The 18,201-nt window shown below is 46.4% G+C and overlaps 1 protein-coding gene across 4 annotated transcripts in view; it reads right to left on the bottom strand.

Annotated features, from left to right (window-relative positions):
• The window catches only part of SAMD4B (sterile alpha motif domain containing 4B), a 29,907-nt gene extending 12,268 nt beyond the window's left edge, over positions 1 to 17,639 (bottom strand). The window contains exons 1-6 of one of the 4 annotated variants that reach the window (XM_024768313.1): positions 17,449 to 17,639; positions 16,216 to 16,534; positions 14,859 to 14,913; positions 11,588 to 11,648; positions 10,575 to 10,631; positions 8,919 to 9,321 (exon numbers count right to left, since the gene is read on the bottom strand). In XM_024768313.1, the coding sequence (XP_024624081.1) occupies positions 8,919 to 9,114 (196 nt within the window). In that variant the 5' untranslated portion in view covers positions 9,115 to 9,321; positions 10,575 to 10,631; positions 11,588 to 11,648; ... (1 more) ...; positions 16,216 to 16,534; positions 17,449 to 17,639. The remainder of the gene's footprint in view (positions 1 to 8,918; positions 9,322 to 10,574; positions 10,632 to 11,587; positions 11,649 to 14,858; positions 14,914 to 16,215; positions 16,535 to 17,448) is intronic. The other 3 variants (XM_024768314.1, XM_024768312.1, XM_024768311.1) reach the window with 3 other exon arrangements.
• Positions 17,640 to 18,201: the final 562 nt, after the last annotated feature.

Consider the following 18,201-nt stretch of genomic DNA (forward strand, 5'->3'; position numbering starts at 1 on the left):
AGGCCTGCTCTTCTTGCTGTATCCCCACTCTTTATCTTCATGGCCTGTACCTGCTTTCCCCTGACTATCAAAACACCCTCTTTCCTGACTTGGAGGACAACGGAATACAGTGGTTAAGAGCTTGTGCTCAGGAATTCCCTGGCAGTCCAGTGGTTAGGACTCCACACTTCCACTGCAGGGGGCACAGGTTCAATCCCTGGTCTGGAAACTAAGATCCCACATGCCATATGGCTCGGCCAAACAAAACAAAACAACCTGGAATCAGATGGTCTGGACTCCCCAGCTCACTAGCTGGACCTCTGTCGCTTGAACCTCACAGAGCACTGATTTCCTCACTTGAAAAATTCTGGAGATAATTACAGTACCCGACTCACAGTGTCGCTCTGAGATTCAAGAAGCTAAGAAAGAATGGGAAGTGGCCTGGCATGCAGAACATAGCTAATAAATGCTTACTGTTGCTTTTTAAACTGGACTCAGCCTCTAGATTCTCCCCTTCCAATTCATCCCATACACCCAGATGGAGTGATCTTCCTAAAGCACACCAGGATATCATGTTCCTGACCAGGAGCTTATGATGGCAACCAGCACCAATGGACTCAAGTTCAAGAGCTCCTAGCCCAACATCACCTTCATTTCCAGGGCACTCCCCCACCTCCTATTCCTCCAGATAAAAACTTGGTTTAGGATATCCCCATCCTCCCTGGGGCTCTCTCCATGCCATATTCATCCAAGCTTCCATACTCAGGCTGAGATTCAACGCTTTAGCCTGCAACAGTCTCCTTCCTCCTATCCAAATTCTACTTCTTTTAGGGATTGCCTACACCTGCCCTTCTCCAGGAAGCCTTCTGTGGCTACTCCACGCCCTGGTGAGCTGGTGATGTCTCCTTCCCATCCCATCGTCTGAGGGCCTGTCTGTCCTGTGAAGATGAGTGAGGCTTCCTCTCTCTACCCAGAAGTGAGCTCCCCAAGAATAAGGCCCCAAGCTAGCCACATAAAGGAGGCCTCGGTACTCCCTGGTGGTCCAGTGGGTAAAACTCCACGCTCCCAATGCAGGGGGCCCGGGTTCGATCCCTGGTCAGGGAACTAGATCCCACATGCATGCCGCAACTAAGGGCCTGGATGCTGCAACTAAAGGTTCTTCATGCCGCAACTAAGACCCGACACAGCATGAATGAATGAATGAATAAATAAATAAATATTAAAAAAAAAAAAGGAGGTCTCAGGAAGGAACTGTTACAGGACTGACTGTCCTCCTTGAAAACCTTGTTACCACTTCCATGACTAGCTCAATGGAGTGGAGGATGGCAGGTAATGCTGATGGGGCAAGGGAAAGGGACAAAGTATACCAATACTTGAGAAAAGAGACAATGATCAAAGACTGGGACCAACCCTGCCCTCACTCTTGGGCAAATGAGCTCATATCTATAGCCACCGTAATGATTTTCAAACACCTAACAAGGAAGTTCTGAGAGTTGAGTTACTGGGATATTGGTGAGGTCCTGGAAAGGGACAAAGGAGCTGGTTCTAACCGAACAGAGCTAGGACCCCAGAGGGGTGGGTGATGAAAAAGAACAGGCAGTGATGTGGCTTATGTCCCTCCTCTCCTACTTACTGATGTAAATGTGATCACTTCACTGAGCTCTACTTTCTCTATCCGTAAAGTGGGGCTCACAATCATTCCTACCTGGCATGGTTGCTATGAATTGAGACCAAAGCACAAAGGAAGGCACAAAGTAAGTCCTCAGTAAACATCAGCTGTCATTTCTAACACCATGGTTATTATATCTTACAGGGGCTCCTTCCTTTTGAATACCCACAGAGATTCTCAAGGCATAAGCCAACTCCCGGACAAGGAAACAGAGAGGCTGGGAATGGGCATGTATAGAAGGAGGGCCTCAGAATTCTAGCCATCTGGATTTCAAGTGAGCCCTGATCTGGATCCCTCTGTCTCTGATGGTGTCTCAACCCAATTTCCAAGGACCTCTGGTCTCCTTTGGCCACACTACAGACCAGACGCCTGGCCACTGGAAGCCTTGCATAAAAACCTGAGAAATACCTTTTTCACGCATTTCTTTCCCTTAATGACCTGTCTGGAAATTTATGGCTTGGGAATTCACATAACTAATTCTTACATTTGTAGCTCTAAGAAAATGAAACACATACACCTCTCAACTCCTGGCCATATAAATGCACATTTTCTTGCCTGGGCCTCTCTGACCCAAGCTTCCTAGAGAACCCCTGTTAAAGTGTTCAAGGGTTCATCCATTTATTCAGAGCCATGTTATGCCCACAGTACTGGCCAAAACAGAACGAAGAGTAATACTACACAATAATAGTAATAATGGATATTTACTGACCATTTACTCTGAGCCAGACACATGCTAAGAACATGACCGTCTTTCATCCTCACCTCAACTCTTGCTTTAGCACGCCCATCTTGTAGATGAGAAAATACATTTGGGAAGGTGATGTCCAAGGTGACAGAGCCAAGATCTGAACCCAGGTCCCTCTGCCTCGAAAACTGGGAGGAACTTTTACCCACAACCCTCTACTATCTCTCCAATGCTGCCTATCTTCTTCTTCCCCCTGTCCCTGGCTTTCAAGATCCCTTTCAGGACCTGCCACACAAGGCTAGGAAACCTCATCCCCTCCATCCATCTTCTCCTGAACTAGCTCCCCATGACCATGAAGCTATCTCTTAGGTCAGCTCCATATCTAAAGATCTTTCCAAGGTGGGATAAGCCTTCCTGACTTCAGGGAGTCTTCACCTTTTGAGTTCTCCCACCTCCATCTGGCACTGGATCACATGGGAAGGACCTCCCTGGTACTCCATTTTCCTGACTTAGTCCCTGAGTTTTTAGTTTTTGATGAGAAGGAAGAAGAAATATAGTGACTGAAGATTAGGGACAGAAAGTTAAGGACTTGCATCCCAGGTGTGGTATAGTTGCCTGGGCAATATGCCTCCTCCTCTGTAAAAGAGGGATTACAGGGCTGCTGAGAGGATTTAGGGAGACAATGAATATAAAGCACCTGACAGAGTCTGCCCATAGTAAGCACTCAGTATGTGACTCAATGATTGGTGTTTTTCTCCCTTCTCCTCCAGCAGAGCTGGCCTACCCCTTTAGCCCTACCCTGATGCTCTCAATCGCTGTTGTTCAGGCCTTGCAGGGTAGCCAGAGGCATCTGGGACAGAGAGAAGCCTTGTCTAGTCCCTCCCCCACCCCAGAGTACTGCCAGGGCTAAGGGACACAGCTTCTCCTCTGGTACTGCCAGGGGACATGACAGAAGAGCCCCAAGGGTTGGGCTCAATGAAGGACCTTGTTCTACTGCAGTGAAAGGGGAGAGTGGTTTTGGAAGAATGGAGGCTGACCCTAGGGAAATGTGTGTTCATGTGTCTGTACAGCGGTGAACTGGGAAGGGTGGGCCTCCCATGACTGGAAAGCATCAGAGAGAACTGGAACTGGTCCAAGGAATCTGCACAGCCTCAGGCTCCTTGGGGTGAGCCCAGCAGGGGCTGCAGATGATGGGTAGGGATGGAACTTCTAGTTTCCTGCCCAGGGCAGAAAAGTCTGGCCCAGAGTTGAGGCACAGCAGAGGCCCAATGAATACCTGCACAGCTGAACCCTGATGGTCCCCTGGAAGGTAGTGGTGTCTTTGTGTGTATAATGTGCCCTGTCTAGGATCCCTTGACCTCAGGTCTCTCTGTCTCATGACCTAGCAGAGTATACTGAGTAAAGAGTACAAGTTCAACTGGCAAACTTGCCTGGATTCGAAATCTAGCTCTGCCTCTAAGACGTAGGTCAACATAACTGTGGGCCAGTCCTTTAAACCTCTCTGAGCCTTGGTTTCCTCTTCTGTACAATGGGGGTAGTTAAAAGCCCCTACATCACAGGGTTATTGTAAAGATTCAATGAGACAATCGTGCAGAGCACCTGATCTGTGTTAAGTGCTCCATGCATTTCAACTATTATTGTCATTGCTGATGGTTGAAGATCTAAAGCCTACGCTATTTCGGGGCTGGAGGGAGCAATTCACACAGGAGGGCACATCTGGTCTCCCCCTTCAGATTCCCCATAGGGGTGGGGAATTTCATGCAGTTATTTACCAAAAACAGACACGTCTCTGGTTCCTCTGAGCTAGAGGCACAACAAGCAATGATGAAATTCTGGAGGTGGGTGGATGGGGGAGGGGACTGGGGAATGCTGTGATGTCAATGACTGCTGCTCACCAAGCTGCAAACCTGGACTCCAGAGAGGATGAGGGAGACTGCATATGAGTGCTCTCCTTGGCCAGGTGACCAGAGCTAAGTAGGTCATGACCCTGGTTGCTGGCAAATCACAGGCGCCAAATATATCTTGGAGACTGCCGTAAGAGCAAATCCATTTTTACATGCTGGGCTGTTGTAACAATCGTGGCAGCCTGAGGCACCAGCCAGAGAGGATGCGTTTTGGCTCCAAACATGCCCCTCTACGCTTCATCCCATCTCACACAAACATAGGGGAGGGCAAGGGGGTTCACATTTTTGTTTGATGAACTGTGTTAGTAGAGCTTGAAAGGGGAGGGTGGAGGCATTAGAGTTGAGCTTGGGTGACTCACTCACCCACAGCCCCTTCTTGACCTCGGTTTCCCCACCCAGATTCGATGAGCCAGAGAGGGCAGGGCTTAAACCTGCTGGATAGGGGGACTCTGACTCAGAGGACAGGCGGAGGGAAGAAATGCAGGAAATGTGGCCCAGGAAGCTATAGGACCAGGGAGGGAAGGAGATTTCAGCTTCCCCGGCCCCACCCTTCTAGTCCAAGTCAGCATGGGAAGTGGGGTGGGTTGTAGGATTACTGTAATAGCTCCAAGTAGGCAGGGAAGACAGCACTGAGAGAAGGAACAGGGATAATGACAAGGGGAAACCTGGGGCTTCTCCTTCCCTGTTCCAGAGACCCTTGGGTGTTGCTTTTCTGTTCCCAGGTTTTATCTCAGACTCTGCTTCCATGAAACCAATGCTGGCTGCCCGGGCTGGGGGACTTCCCTACACCCTCCTAGCTGCTTGAGAGGAAGGGACACAGCCCAGACCAGAGCCTCTTCCATGCCCCTCTTCTCTCCACTCCCAGTAGGTCATGTGACAGTACCTTCACCACCTTCCTGGGCCCACCCAGAATCAAGTGTCAGCATCAAAACTAGTAGTTCTCCACTAGATGCACACAAGGGCCAAGTAGGGAGCTTAAAAAACACCAAAATCTCTGGAGATAGGACCGAGGCCTCAGGTTCTTTTTATAAAGTGACTCTGACATGAAGCCAGCATTGGAACCCACTCACCGAGATTGAGCTCTCTGCATTCCCTGGCCCTTTCTGAGAAGGAGATGGGTGGGTAGGCAGCTCTGACCCAAACCTGAACCCAGGGTCTCCCTGGGAGAACTGAAGGAAGTAGCAGGGTTGGATGGGTGGGACATGGAGTATAAACCCAGAAAATGGCAGAGGATCTGCCTCACTGTTTGGCCCTCCAGGCCTGATGGGATCTGAAAAGCTGAAGAAGAGCTTCAGACCCTGTTATAGGCAACCCTTATCCAGAATTGGTAGACCAAATGAACTGAAGATTTGGTTTGTGGGGTAAGTGTGCATCTTGGTGGGAAGGAGGGACAGGTTCGCTGAGGGGCCCACCCCATAAAATACTAAGGGCTACTGATGTACTTGGAGAGTATCTAGAACAATCCCCGTACTGTCTAGTGAATCCTCAGGCCCAAGAGGGATGGGGCTGGCCCACGTCACAGAAGGTGTTAGTGGCAGAGCTTGATCTAGAACTCCTGGGTGTCCTGATTCCTATTCTCATGTCCCATGACAAATGAATCATCAGTAGAGCATCATCTCTCAAACTGCCTGGTCAGCAAGAGAACTTGGGTACCCACTACCAGGCCTATCCTCTCAGGACTCTGATTGAGTGGGTCTGGGTTGGGGGCCCAGAAATCTGGATTTTAGGTCACATTCTCCCCCATCAGGTGATTCTGATGATGCAAATTTGGGAAACACAGTGGGATGGGAAAGCCGTAATGAACAGAGGATACAGAGCTCCTCCAAGGCCTCCAAAAGGATGCAGGCCTCCAAGCCCAGGAAGCAGCTCCTTCCTTCACAAATAAGGCAGGGCAGCTGCTCTACCTGAGGTTGGGAGGGAGACAGGAGACACAGTCTTGGAGTCCCAATGTCTATTAGGAAGAGGCCTTCAAGGCCCCACAGGATTTACCTCTGTGATCACTTCTCTCTCCAGTCATGCTCTGCTCTAATCCTGGCAGGCTTCCTGCTGACTCTGGAACACACCATGGCCCTCCCTCTCTTCCCTCATTTTAAGTTTTCCCTAACTCTCCATCCACCTAAGTACCAACTTGTTTTCCTCTCACCACCTGACATGGGGCTATGGCTAAAGGCCTTGATTCATATATTCATTCACTAGTCAACTCATTCCACAGCAGTTCTCAAGGACAGGCATTAACCACAATATCTTAATGTAAACCGTCTGAGATGGGTCTCAGGCATAAAGTATACCATGGTATAAAGTGTACCATGTCTTTCAAGGGCAATGTGGTAACAACAAATATTTTAAACGTACATAACTTCAAACTAGCAGTCCCACAGAATTCTAGAAATTTATCCTAGAGATGCTTAAAGGGTACTCATTACAGCACTGCTTATAAGAGTAAGACCAAACATAACCATGCAGTAGAGCCTACTGATCAAGAGGAAGAAATTTAAAGTCAAATTCCAGCTCCACCTCTGACCAGTTGTACAACCCAGGGCAAGCCACTAATCTCTGCAGACCTCAGTCTTGTTTGTAAATGGGGGAGTTAAAAGACCTTCCTTACAGAGCTGTTGTGAGGGTTACGAGTAATAAAGGTAGTAAAGTACTGCTTGATACACAGGTCAGGCTCTGTTACCTTACTATTCTTACAATCAAGCAGTCATTAACAACAGTGAGGTATACACATATGTGCTGAATATGGAATGATCTTCAAGTAATACTGTTAAGTGAAAAAAGCAAATTGGTTAATATGTGCAATGTTCTTTGTGCTGAAACAATCAAAACAATGAAAAAGCTGAAGGGAGAACTTGTATGTGCTCATACATGCACAGAATATCTCATAAAACATACACAAATTGGGAACGTGGAAGTCTGGAAGGGGACCTCACTTTTTACCTTTCATATGGTTTGATTTTACCACAAATTTTGAAAACAAAAGCAAAAACTAAAAATGCTCTAATAAATAAATAGCAGTAAGCACGGGTGTGATTCTGATATATAGCCAGGATTGGCACCCAGTGCTCACCCAACTCCCTGCTCAGGATGGGGTGGTGGAGATGTGTGACCAAGCTTCTTAAGACACTGGCCTGTCCCAAAGGAGCCCCCACTCTAGGGGCAGAGCCATACCACAACCTCAGAATGCTTGCCCTGGTGCTAGAGCAGAGGGGAACCCTCCCTGGTGGGGAGGATGGGAGGGCTGTGAAATAGCTGAGGTCTGGGCTTGCTGGAGCCAAGCTGGGTTCCTGCTGCCCACTGTCTGCAAGACAGGGACTTAAGCTGATGATTCCTGGCCTGAGGAACTGTCTTCCCCTACAGCCATGGTGCTTCTGTGAATTGTACATAAAAACTCAGAAAAATGAAGGTGACTGCTGCTAAGACGGGTAGGCCTGAGAAGAGGAAGGAAGCAGCTCTGGGGGTCCCCAAATCCCAATCCTAGCAGCCCATGCTGATTTACTCACCTATAAAATGGAGACAACAACATTACCTATCTCGTGAAGTTGTTGCGTGGACTAAATGAGTTACTGACAATAAAAATAACAGTTAACATTTATTGAGTGTTTAGTACATGCCAGGCACTGTTCTCAGAGGGATCGTAACTAACCTAGAAGCACAGTTATCATCTTGATTTTAAAGAAGAGGAAACCAAGGCTCAGAAAGGTGAAGTTACTTGATTATACAGCAAGTGACACAACTGGGATTTAAACCTCGACAGTCTGACTCTAGAGCCACCAAAGAACACTGTTTTCAAAGTTACTATACAAGTAAAACCAGTACTTGGCTTGTTGTAGGGACTCAATATGAACCGTTATCCTGAGGAAGAACATGGGAAAAGTTTGGACACATGCTACATGGGGTCCTGGGGTCCCCTCCCCAGCTAGCTTTCAGGTGCACATACTCCCCCTCTTCTTTGGCCTCCATCACTCCCACCTGTCACCTAGGTCAACACCTCTCCATCCAGCCTTGTGGAGGCCCAGAAGGCCAGAATGGCTTCAGCAGTACCCCTTGAGGTGGTTCTCTGGACTGACTCCTAGCTAGACCTGGGGCCTGAGGGAGAGGTTCTAGCAAAGCCTAGCTCACCCATCCCAATGTCAACTTCGTGGGACAAAGAGCACTTCTCTACTGAGTGTTCAGGAAACTGATATGGACTATATCTAAATTCAAAACTCTCTTGAAGCTGTTTATGCCTTAGGTGCAACCTACCTTTGAGGGGGTAAAGAATAGTATAAGATGACATGTGAATTTTGGAAGAGTTCTAAAATTTCCTCCTAGCTCTGACGTCCTGTAGCTTGAGAAATGAACTAATGCTCACCTTCCGTCCTCCTTTCATAGGTAATGACTTTAGTCTGTTCCTTTTGGCTGCCCAGACCAGCCACCCTACATGATCCTTCCTCTGTTATGGGTAGTTTCTAGTTTGCACTGCACTCCCCCAGGAGTCCCCCATTCCATGTCTGAGGATTTCTGGCAACTAAGCCTCAGAAGAGCCATGATGATGACCTGGGAGGTCAGGGACTTCTCACCTACCAACAAGCCTAGAACCCACATTTCTTAGTGCCATTGCTGGGTAGGCCTCCTCAGACACCTGATATCTGTTCCCGTTCCAGGTCTCCCTCCTGCTGTGTGCCCATCGCTGGAGACTCACCAGCACTGTTGGCCTCCGACTCCAGCAGGTGAATGTCATTGCAGTCCGCCAGTGAGTGCTCCAGGCAGAGCTGTAGGAAGCGGGCCTGGGTGCGGGTGACCCGCTTCAGAAGTGACAGCAGGGCCACTGTCTGTTCACACTCATTCCAGCCCTTGAACCAGCCAGCGAGGATGCCCACCTGGTCTCGGAACATCATGGTGCCAGGCCTGGGGCCAGGGTGGGGGAGACGGCGGTGGCAAGGGCCAGCGCCGTCACATGGTCTCGGCTGCGGGCTCCTGTTACCTCTCCCCTGAGGGCCAGGGCTTGAGGATGTTCCCTGGCGTGGTGGCAACGGGTGGTGCAGGGAGGAGGACACCTGCTCACATCGGGGGAGGTCTTGGTCTAGCCACTCCTCTCCAGGCTCCTGGAAAAGGAAGCAAGGTCGTCAGAGAGAATGAAGGGGCTGGAACTGGCCTGGTGAGTGTGGGCTGAAGGGGTAAGGAGGCCTCATGCCTTCCTCTTTCAAGGTACCTACCCTGCTGAGCTCCTGGGAGAAAGATGAAGCTAACCAGATACTAAACCAACTCTCCCTCCAATCTCCAGATCCAGAGAAAAGGCTTGATTGGGACTCAGAGACCCAGACAAAGAAGATGCTGCCCCTCAGGTCTGGCTGTCACAGGGCCAAAGGAAGTGGATTTAAAGCAGAGAGTAAGTTGGCAAGATATTCTAGATGGGAAATAGGAGACAATGCACACTGTGGCAAAATATCTGAATTAATGGAGACCTGGCCCCAGGTGACATGACTAAGCAGACATGTGATGCTAAGCACATGCCCTTTCCTTGCTGGTCTCTGGTCACCTCCTTCAGGGGGGCTGGGCAGAGTGACTGCTCGCCTGCTAAAAGGACCCTATGGACTCTTTGTATTATTTCAAGCTAAGACCCACAAGGCTAGGATATAGGTGGGTGGTGACCCTGGTGGAGATCTCAGGTATGTGGATAGCTAACTGATCAGTAACTGGGTGCCTAAGGGTAGGGGCAGAGGTCCTTTTCAAAGATCTCCAACATGCTGGGGGGATCTCATCTGTTCCAACTCAGCTCTCCCACTCTGATCTCTAAGATCCCACCTATCCCTGTTCTGAAGTGAATCTCTCCCTTCTTCTTCATTCCCTTGAAGGTTACTCCTGACCCAGGTCCTCTGGGTTGGGATGTCCCCTTGGCTCCCAGACATGGCAGCTTGTCACTCAGACTCCTAAGAGCCAAGAGGATACCAACCTGAGAAGGCGACACATCAGATGTTAAAAACTCCCAAGCAAGAAAGTGTCCAAATTCCTTTTGCAGGCAGGAACTACACAGGAGCTGTGTCAACTGGGCAGACAACAGGCCTATTCTTCAGCTGACTGGTTTCTGGACACTACTCTTAAGGCTTTTTCTAAGTGTCTCCTGCTCCAGGTCTCCACTCACATTTCCCCTCTGCCTCTCTTGCAACCAGTGCTCTTGGCTCCATCCCCAAACCATTTGGCTCCATCTCCCTCTGGCTGCCAAGAGGACTGAGAACTCCATACAAAGACCCATTGAACCTGCTGGGCTAGGTTTTAGGGAGCTATTGCCATCTCCCTGAATGTCTATGCTCCTGCTGAGGAGGGCTGTGAGGTACAACTGACAATGGCTGTGACTCACCTCAATAGATCCTCAGTGGGACAGTTGAACAGAGCAAACTGGTCTGGCTGTCAATCCCTTTGGATATAAGAAACAAGAGAAAGTGTGTGACGGGGGGAATGAAACCTTGCTCCCAGCTAAACAAGCCTCCCAGAAATCTTTTCAAAAGACAAATCAAATGTTGCCTCCCTGGCTTAAAATCCTCCAATGACTTCCTACTGTATTTAAATAAAATGCCTACAGGGCTCCCTGCAAGACTCTGGTGGCCCCTCCACCCTCCCTGTGTACCAAGCTCTTGTTCACTTGGACCTATCCATGGCTTCCCCCAGACCTATGCATGGCTGGCTTCTACTTGTCACTCAGGTCTCAGCTCAATGTCATTTCCTCGGAGAGATCTTCCCTGACCATCCAATCTAAGGAGTTTCTCTCTGTCACTCTATTAATGCTATTTCATTTATTCTATATAATTTGGCACCCTTAGACATCATCATATTTTTGTTTGTTGTTTCTCTCTTCCCAACAAATGCAAGCTATATAGTTGCGCAGTGCCCAGGACAGTGACTAGGACTTAGAAGGTGCTCAATATATATTTATTGAATGAATAAATGAAAGTGAGCATGGAAGCCACACTTGGGACTTCTACAGCCCCTGGGGAGAAGGTGATAGAAGGAATGGCCCAAAGGATGGTAAAGGGATTTGGAAACCTTGCCCTAAGGGAAAAATTTGAAGGCACTGGGGAAATTTCCCCTGGGGAAGAGAAGACTCAGGAAGAATGGCATAACTGACTTCAAATACCTGAAGGGGTAGCACACAGAAGAATTAGATTTGTTTATTTACTCCAGAGGAGAAAAAGGGTAGATGGCTCTAAGTGAGAGGCAATATGAGATATGGGAAATGTTGAAAGTCAAGAAAATTCAGTTCTAGTCTTGCCCCAGCCACTCTGTCACTTTAATGTTTGAGCTAGTCTGCTTCCCTTCTCTAGAATGTGTGAGATAAGGAGCGAGACTGGATCAGACATGACAAATGTGTTTTACCTCACAGGCTAACTCCAATCGATTGGTAGTGGCTGCCCGGAACACTGCAGTGAGAAGGGTCCTGAAGAAATGAAGCAATGGCAATATCCATCACTGGAGAATGACTAATAAATTGGAGCACACCTCATATAAGGGGATGTTAGGTAGTAATTAAAAATATGCTTGATCTTGATAGCAGCATACAAACAATATATTTAGATCTAAGTATAGTGTTTGATCTTTAACTACCAAGATGGAGGGATGTCCATAAGTACATAGTAATATGTACAATCATGCCATTTTTGTAAAATGAAAAAAACAAAGAGCCATATACAAAAGCCCTTATATATCTCATATGTCAATGTCTATGTATGTATGTAGAAAAATGTGTATGCTGTTCATATTGGTTACCTTGGAGAGAAGGAGGAATTATTAACACTCTCTTTATATAACTTTGTACTATTTCACTAGTTGCAAATGAACATATATTACTTTTGTAATTTTTAAAGATAAATTTAATTAAAAAAAATTAAGGCTGCATTTTACTTTCTGGTTCAGTGAGAAAGAGTAATGTGATTGGTTATCAATGTTTGCCCTGGATACGGGATGGATGAGTGGTAGCTCATGTGCCTGAAAAAATCAGTTTCCCTTCCCAGCTCCAGCATTTTGTGGCTTTCAGTCCCAAGGAGACAGCAGCTGCCTCAACATAAGGAAGAATTTTAAAATAATGTATCTGTCCAAGAATGGAACTGGCTGCCATATGAGGAGGTAATAAGCTCCCTGGCTGCTGGAAGTGGTCAAGCAGAGGCTGGATGAATATCCCTTGGGAGTGGGAGGGATTCCTTCACTGGGTGGCAACTCATAAGATAGAAGGACATGTTACTATTTCAGAGGGAACAACTGTGATGGGAGGTTTGCTATGCCAACAGCGTTTACGGCAAAAAGATGACCAAATCCACAAACAGACCAAAGTTGTGCACGCTCTTTCCTATAAACACTTTTACTGGCTTGTTACTTTTCCCAAGCAACAGCACTGTGACCCCCAACAGCACTGTGCCCCCCAAATAAACTGCTGACTGAACATTAATCTAGTTTCTTCCCCTGAGCCAAATGCTAGAAGCAAAGCCTTGGGACACAGCAGGATCTCAAACATGATGCTTACAAGGCCAGGTTTTGAATGGAGCAGGCTGGGTGAGCTGGAAAGCACACACCCTGTCTAAAGGGAGAAGTTACTATTTAGCTCTAATCAGCTGCTGCCATGTAGGAATTTGGGTCCAGTATTGTTAGATCTTAGATTATTACATACTTTTTTTAAAGAGGAGCCAGAAATCTGGATTTTTAAATAAAATCCCATTTTTAAATGTTGGAAAATAATTCATATTAAAAGAGCAACAATGAACCACTATACAGAACAAACAAAGCCTGGGGCCTGCAGTCCTTAGACCAGATAGACACAAACTGTGATAAGACCAAAAGTCCGATAACTATCCCTCTCGAGGGCCTAGAGAAGGTCCTACACGTTTAAGCCACCCCACTGCTCAGGAAACATGACTGGCAGAGAGGATCTAGTGCCCAAGTATGGCTTGGACAGTCCTCAGGAAACACTGGGGCTTTAGGTAACAAATAGTCATGTTTAAGAATATACTATTAGGGGAGGGACAAATTAGTAGGAGTTTGGGAGTAGCAGATACAAACTACTATATACAAAACAGATAAAACAACAAGGTCCTACTGTATAGCACAGGGAACTATATTATCTTGTAATAAACCCTAATGGAAAAGAATATGAAAAAGAATACACACACACACACACACACACACACACACACACACACACACACACTTAACTGATTCACTTTGCTGTACACCAGAAATTAACACAACATTGTAAATCAACTATACATCAATAAAAATCATCCCTAAAGGAAGTGTTCCTATGTTTTGGACAGGAGAATGCTGCGTGTTTGGTCTGGATGGTGACTGGAGAGGAGAACTGGATGGCTTTCTTCCATCAAAAAGCCAGAGGCCCCCAGCTACCTCCTCTCCTGCGTGCTTGGCAACAGTGAGAAAGGAAGACCTGGCTTGGTGAGATTGGCCAGGGAAGAGGCATCAGCCCTGACTATTTGAAGACATCTTACTGTGGTAGCAAATTACTATGATACATTCTGGTGGATTTGTCTGCCAAACATCCATGCCCATCTTCTGGTACCAGGCCCCTAAATTCCCTTTGGAGAATTAACTGTCTTTCTTGGATCTAGGAGCATACATGGAGTAAAGCCTGGCCAAGGAAAGGCCTCCCTGGACTTTTGCTGGAAATATTGGGTAAAATAAGTTCTTGGTTAGGGTTGCTCAGATTATACAACATCTCCTGATATTCCTGGTTGCCACTTCTGCTACCTCACAGTGAGGGCCTGCCTCAGAATGAAGCCAATACAGATGAAAGCAGAGTCAAAAGAGGGGAGAAAAAGAGAGACCTGTTCACATCATTTGAAGACCTGTCTCCAGTTAGCCTGAAGCCCCCCATCCCACCTCCCCATCCCAGACTTTTCAGTTACAAGGTCCAATAAATTTATTTTGTGTTGAGGTCAGTTTGAGCTGGGTTTCTACCACTTAAAGTTTCAACTTTAAGCCTTGACTGCTCCCATACAAGAGAATTCACCACTGCTCTAGTCTCCATCCTTGTGTGACCAAAAATGACTCCCTGCCTTTGAGAAAAGACACTAGAGGGGAACCCCTATGGTAAAGTCTTTCAAATAGTCCAACAATATGGCTGCCATACTTGGTCTCTAAGAGACCAAGTAACCTTCTTGAGAAGCATCTTCTGACCCTGGAGGGTGGGAAATGGAGTCAAAAGTTGGCTAAGAGGTTCCAGGAAAAACTGTCCACTGGACTCTTTCTTTGGCCCCAGTGAAAAGCAGCCCACATACAGGAGGCGCCTCTGGAGGTCAGCTCTCCTCATCCACAAGCAGCACTGTGGAGTGAGACCTGGCTGAACCAGAGCTCTCCTACTGATACCAACTTGCTGTGCTGACCTTTGGCAAGTAACTCAGTTTCTTCCTCAGTGAAGCTTGTTGTAAGAATGAGATGAAAGAATATATATAAAAACACCTAGCATGATGCTTCAAATGTCTTCACATCATATATTATTGTATCATGTGCCAGGCCTTATGCTAATAGCTTTCCATGGATGAGCTCATCTGATCTCAAAAATTATAACTATATATATGTATATAATAGTATTCTCATTTTACAGATGAAGACACTGAGACACAGAGAAGGTCAAGTCACTTACCCAAGACTACACACAGCTAAGCTGAGATTTTTAAGGCCAAGCAGTCTGCTTCTTCCTGCAAATAATGCTACAGTGTATTTATTTATATTTAATTACATAAACTTATAAATATATATATATTTATAAGTTTATACATATATATATATAAGTTTATATATTATATATTTATATATATTTATAAGTTCCCTTCCACTGCCTAGAAAGCTGGACCAAGCTGGACCAAAGCATACACCCTTTAACGCCAACGTCTCTGGACAAATAACGGGAGGGTCCTATTAGCCTTCCCACAGCATCCACATAGGCCTTGGAGGAGCTTGTTCATTTCATGAGTAAAGTAATAGGCTAGTTACCTAAGGTTAACTCACTATCCCAACTTGAGAAGAACAGGAGAATGTCAGAAGCCAAGGGACCCCAACTTCTCTCTTATGAAAACCAACCATTATTTTCAGAAACTCGTGAAATATGTATACAAAATATGTATATTACTGCCTCAGCCAAGAATGAGGCTCTTGTATGAATGGTCCTGGAGAAGGGAAGGAGAGGAGGGGAGAAGCCAGGCAGGGCCTCCTGGAAGATAACAGAGCCTGGGGAGCTCTGGGAAACCTGCATAATTTGGGGCAAATGATTTTACCTTGCAGTGTCTGTTTTTTCATCTGTAAAATGGGTTTAATACTAGTACCTACTCTCATAGTGTTGTGAGGCATAAATACCCTCACAGACTTGTTACCTAGTATCATCATCCTGGATTCCTCTTTCTCTAATCCCATCATTAACTCCTGTTTTCTCAACATGGAACATGTATATCTGTATCTCTCCATTTTTACTACCACCACCATATTCAAGTCATCATCCTTTCTCATCTGGACAAATGTATTGCCTCCTGCTTCCATTCTTGCCCCTGTTTTCCTTGCAGAAACCAGTGAATTTTCTTTACAAACAACCAAACAAGCAAACAAATCATGTCACTGTCTTGTTTTAAAAATCCTCTAATAGGGACTTCCCTGGTGGCGCAGTGGTTAAGAATCTGCCTGCCAATGCAGCGGACACGGGTTCGATCCCTAGTCCGGGAAGATCCCACATGCCGCGGAGCAACTAAGCCCGTGTGTCACAACTACTGAGTCTGCACTCTGGAGCCCACATGCCACAACTACTGAAGCCCGTGAGCCTAGAGCCTGTGCTCCGCAACAAGAGAAGCCACTGCGATGAGAAGCCCGCGCACCGCAACAAAGAGTAGCCCCCACTCGCCGCAACTAGAGAAAGCCTGCGCGCAGCAACAGACCCACCACAGCCAAAAAAAAAAAAAAAAAATCCTCTAATAGCTTCGCAATGCTCTTATGTGAAAATGTAAACTCCTTACCATAGCCCACAAGGCCCCACATGATCTGGCCTCTGTCAACCACTCCAAGCCCTTGCCCCTTCTGCTTCACTTATGCTTCAGCCACAACGAGCTCCTTGATGTTCCTTGAACACATCTCAGGGGTTTTGCACTGGCTGACCCCTCTACCCGAAATGTTCTTCCCCAGATCATCACATGGCTGGTTCCTTCTCATCAATCAGATCTGGGTTCATGTGTGCCCCAATCTTCCTCATCTCCCCAGTAGGAAGGAGTCTTTGGTCTGATATCGTCGTCAAAAAGTGTTTCTTCAAAGGCTGCAGCTCTTCCGGAAACACCTAGACTGTAAGATCCATGAGGGAAAGGAAGACTGTGGCTGTATTATTCACGGCTACATTTTCAATTCCTAGAATAGTACCTGGCACATAACAGACCCTCAGTAAGCATCTGTGAAAAATTTCCCCACCTTGCAGCAGTCCTTTCTCCACATGTAACTATGCTTAGATTAGAATGCCCAGCTCTTAGATCTTCCCACAACTGGTGCCTTCTCATCTTTCAGGTTATCAGGCTCAACTGTCACCTCCTCAAAGAGGCCAATTCTGACCATCCTGTGTACAGTGGCCAACCTCCCACCCCCTTCACACTGTTTTAATTCCTTCATAGCACATATCACTATCTGATTTCTTTTGTTTATATATCTTCCCTCCATCAGAATATAAGACCCAAGAGCTCTAAGACCTTGACTGTTTCATTCACTGCTGTATCTCCAGTACCTAGAAAAGTGCTTTCATAAATTGTTTAATTGCTGGAGACGTTTGAGACGTGCACACTCTACACTGCTGTTCTGTTACTTGCCCTCGACCAGACTCTATTCAACAAATTTACCCTAAAACAAACAAAACAAAACTCTACTCACAGTAATCTACTTAACCTTCTTCTAAAGTTCTGAGCCCTAGAAACCCAAAGCTGAGGTAAAGAACTGAACATGAGTACTCCTGGATTCCACTACCCCAAGGCTATAACCAAACTAGGCCAGTCATCTCATTCCTGTTTCTCCCAGTGAGATCCCAAAGGAAAGTCTGGTGGGGTGAGACCAGCCATAAACTCTCTGGATCCAAACGACCATAGAGAAGAGAATGATTGGGGCTGGGGAACAGTGAAGAGGGGGACTACTATCAACCCTCAGAAAGGTCATGGGATGGAATCACAGTCCTGTCTGGTTTAGCAAGCAAGAGAGTCTCTAAGACTGCCGCTCACCTAAACATGTCTCAAAGGATCTTCTGTCACCATTTCACACTTATTCAGAGAGGAAACTGTTTTCAAACTGGGGCTCTCAGGCAAGAGTTCTCTTTCCAGTGAGACTGCTAAGAAGGTAGGGTTTAAGCCTACAGTTGCTGAGGGTCATCTTTGCCATCACAAAGCAGAAACCAGTTGAGGATGAAGCTAAGTCAGTGGAGAAATGGGGAGAGATTACTAGGAATATTGAACTCCTGGATGCAGGTAGGTCTAGAGCCATCCTAGTTCTGGACTTTTCAGTGACATGAGCCAATTAATTCTCTTTATTTTTATTAAACCAGTTTGAGCTAACGTACTGTCACCTATATCTTAGAGTCTTGGTTGATATGAACTTTTTTTTTTTTTTTGCTAAAACTGAGCACTTATATACAAGGCATTGTTCTAAATACTTTATACATATTAACTTATTTAATCCTTATAATAGTTCTATGAAGTAAGATATTATTACCTTCATTTTTCAACTCTGGAAACTAAGGACCAGAGAAGTTCAATAACTTGTCCTCGGTCACAAAACAGGGGGTAAGCAATGATGTGGGATGCAAATCCTGTCTGGCCCCAGAGTCTGCATACTTGATCACTACACTACAATGCCCCATTGCACCCAACCTTATCTGAACAGAAAATCCAACTCTCTGACCCCAGACACTATCATCCCGGGACGGACAGAGCCCAGAGACCTTCTATTTGTGCCACCTGTCCTCAATTTCATCCTTT

The sequence above is a fragment of the Neophocaena asiaeorientalis genome, unplaced genomic scaffold (genome assembly GCF_003031525.2).
Source record: "Neophocaena asiaeorientalis asiaeorientalis breed wild unplaced genomic scaffold, Neophocaena_asiaeorientalis_V1.1 scaffold629, whole genome shotgun sequence".
Classification (NCBI taxonomy): domain Eukaryota; kingdom Metazoa; phylum Chordata; class Mammalia; order Artiodactyla; family Phocoenidae; genus Neophocaena; species Neophocaena asiaeorientalis.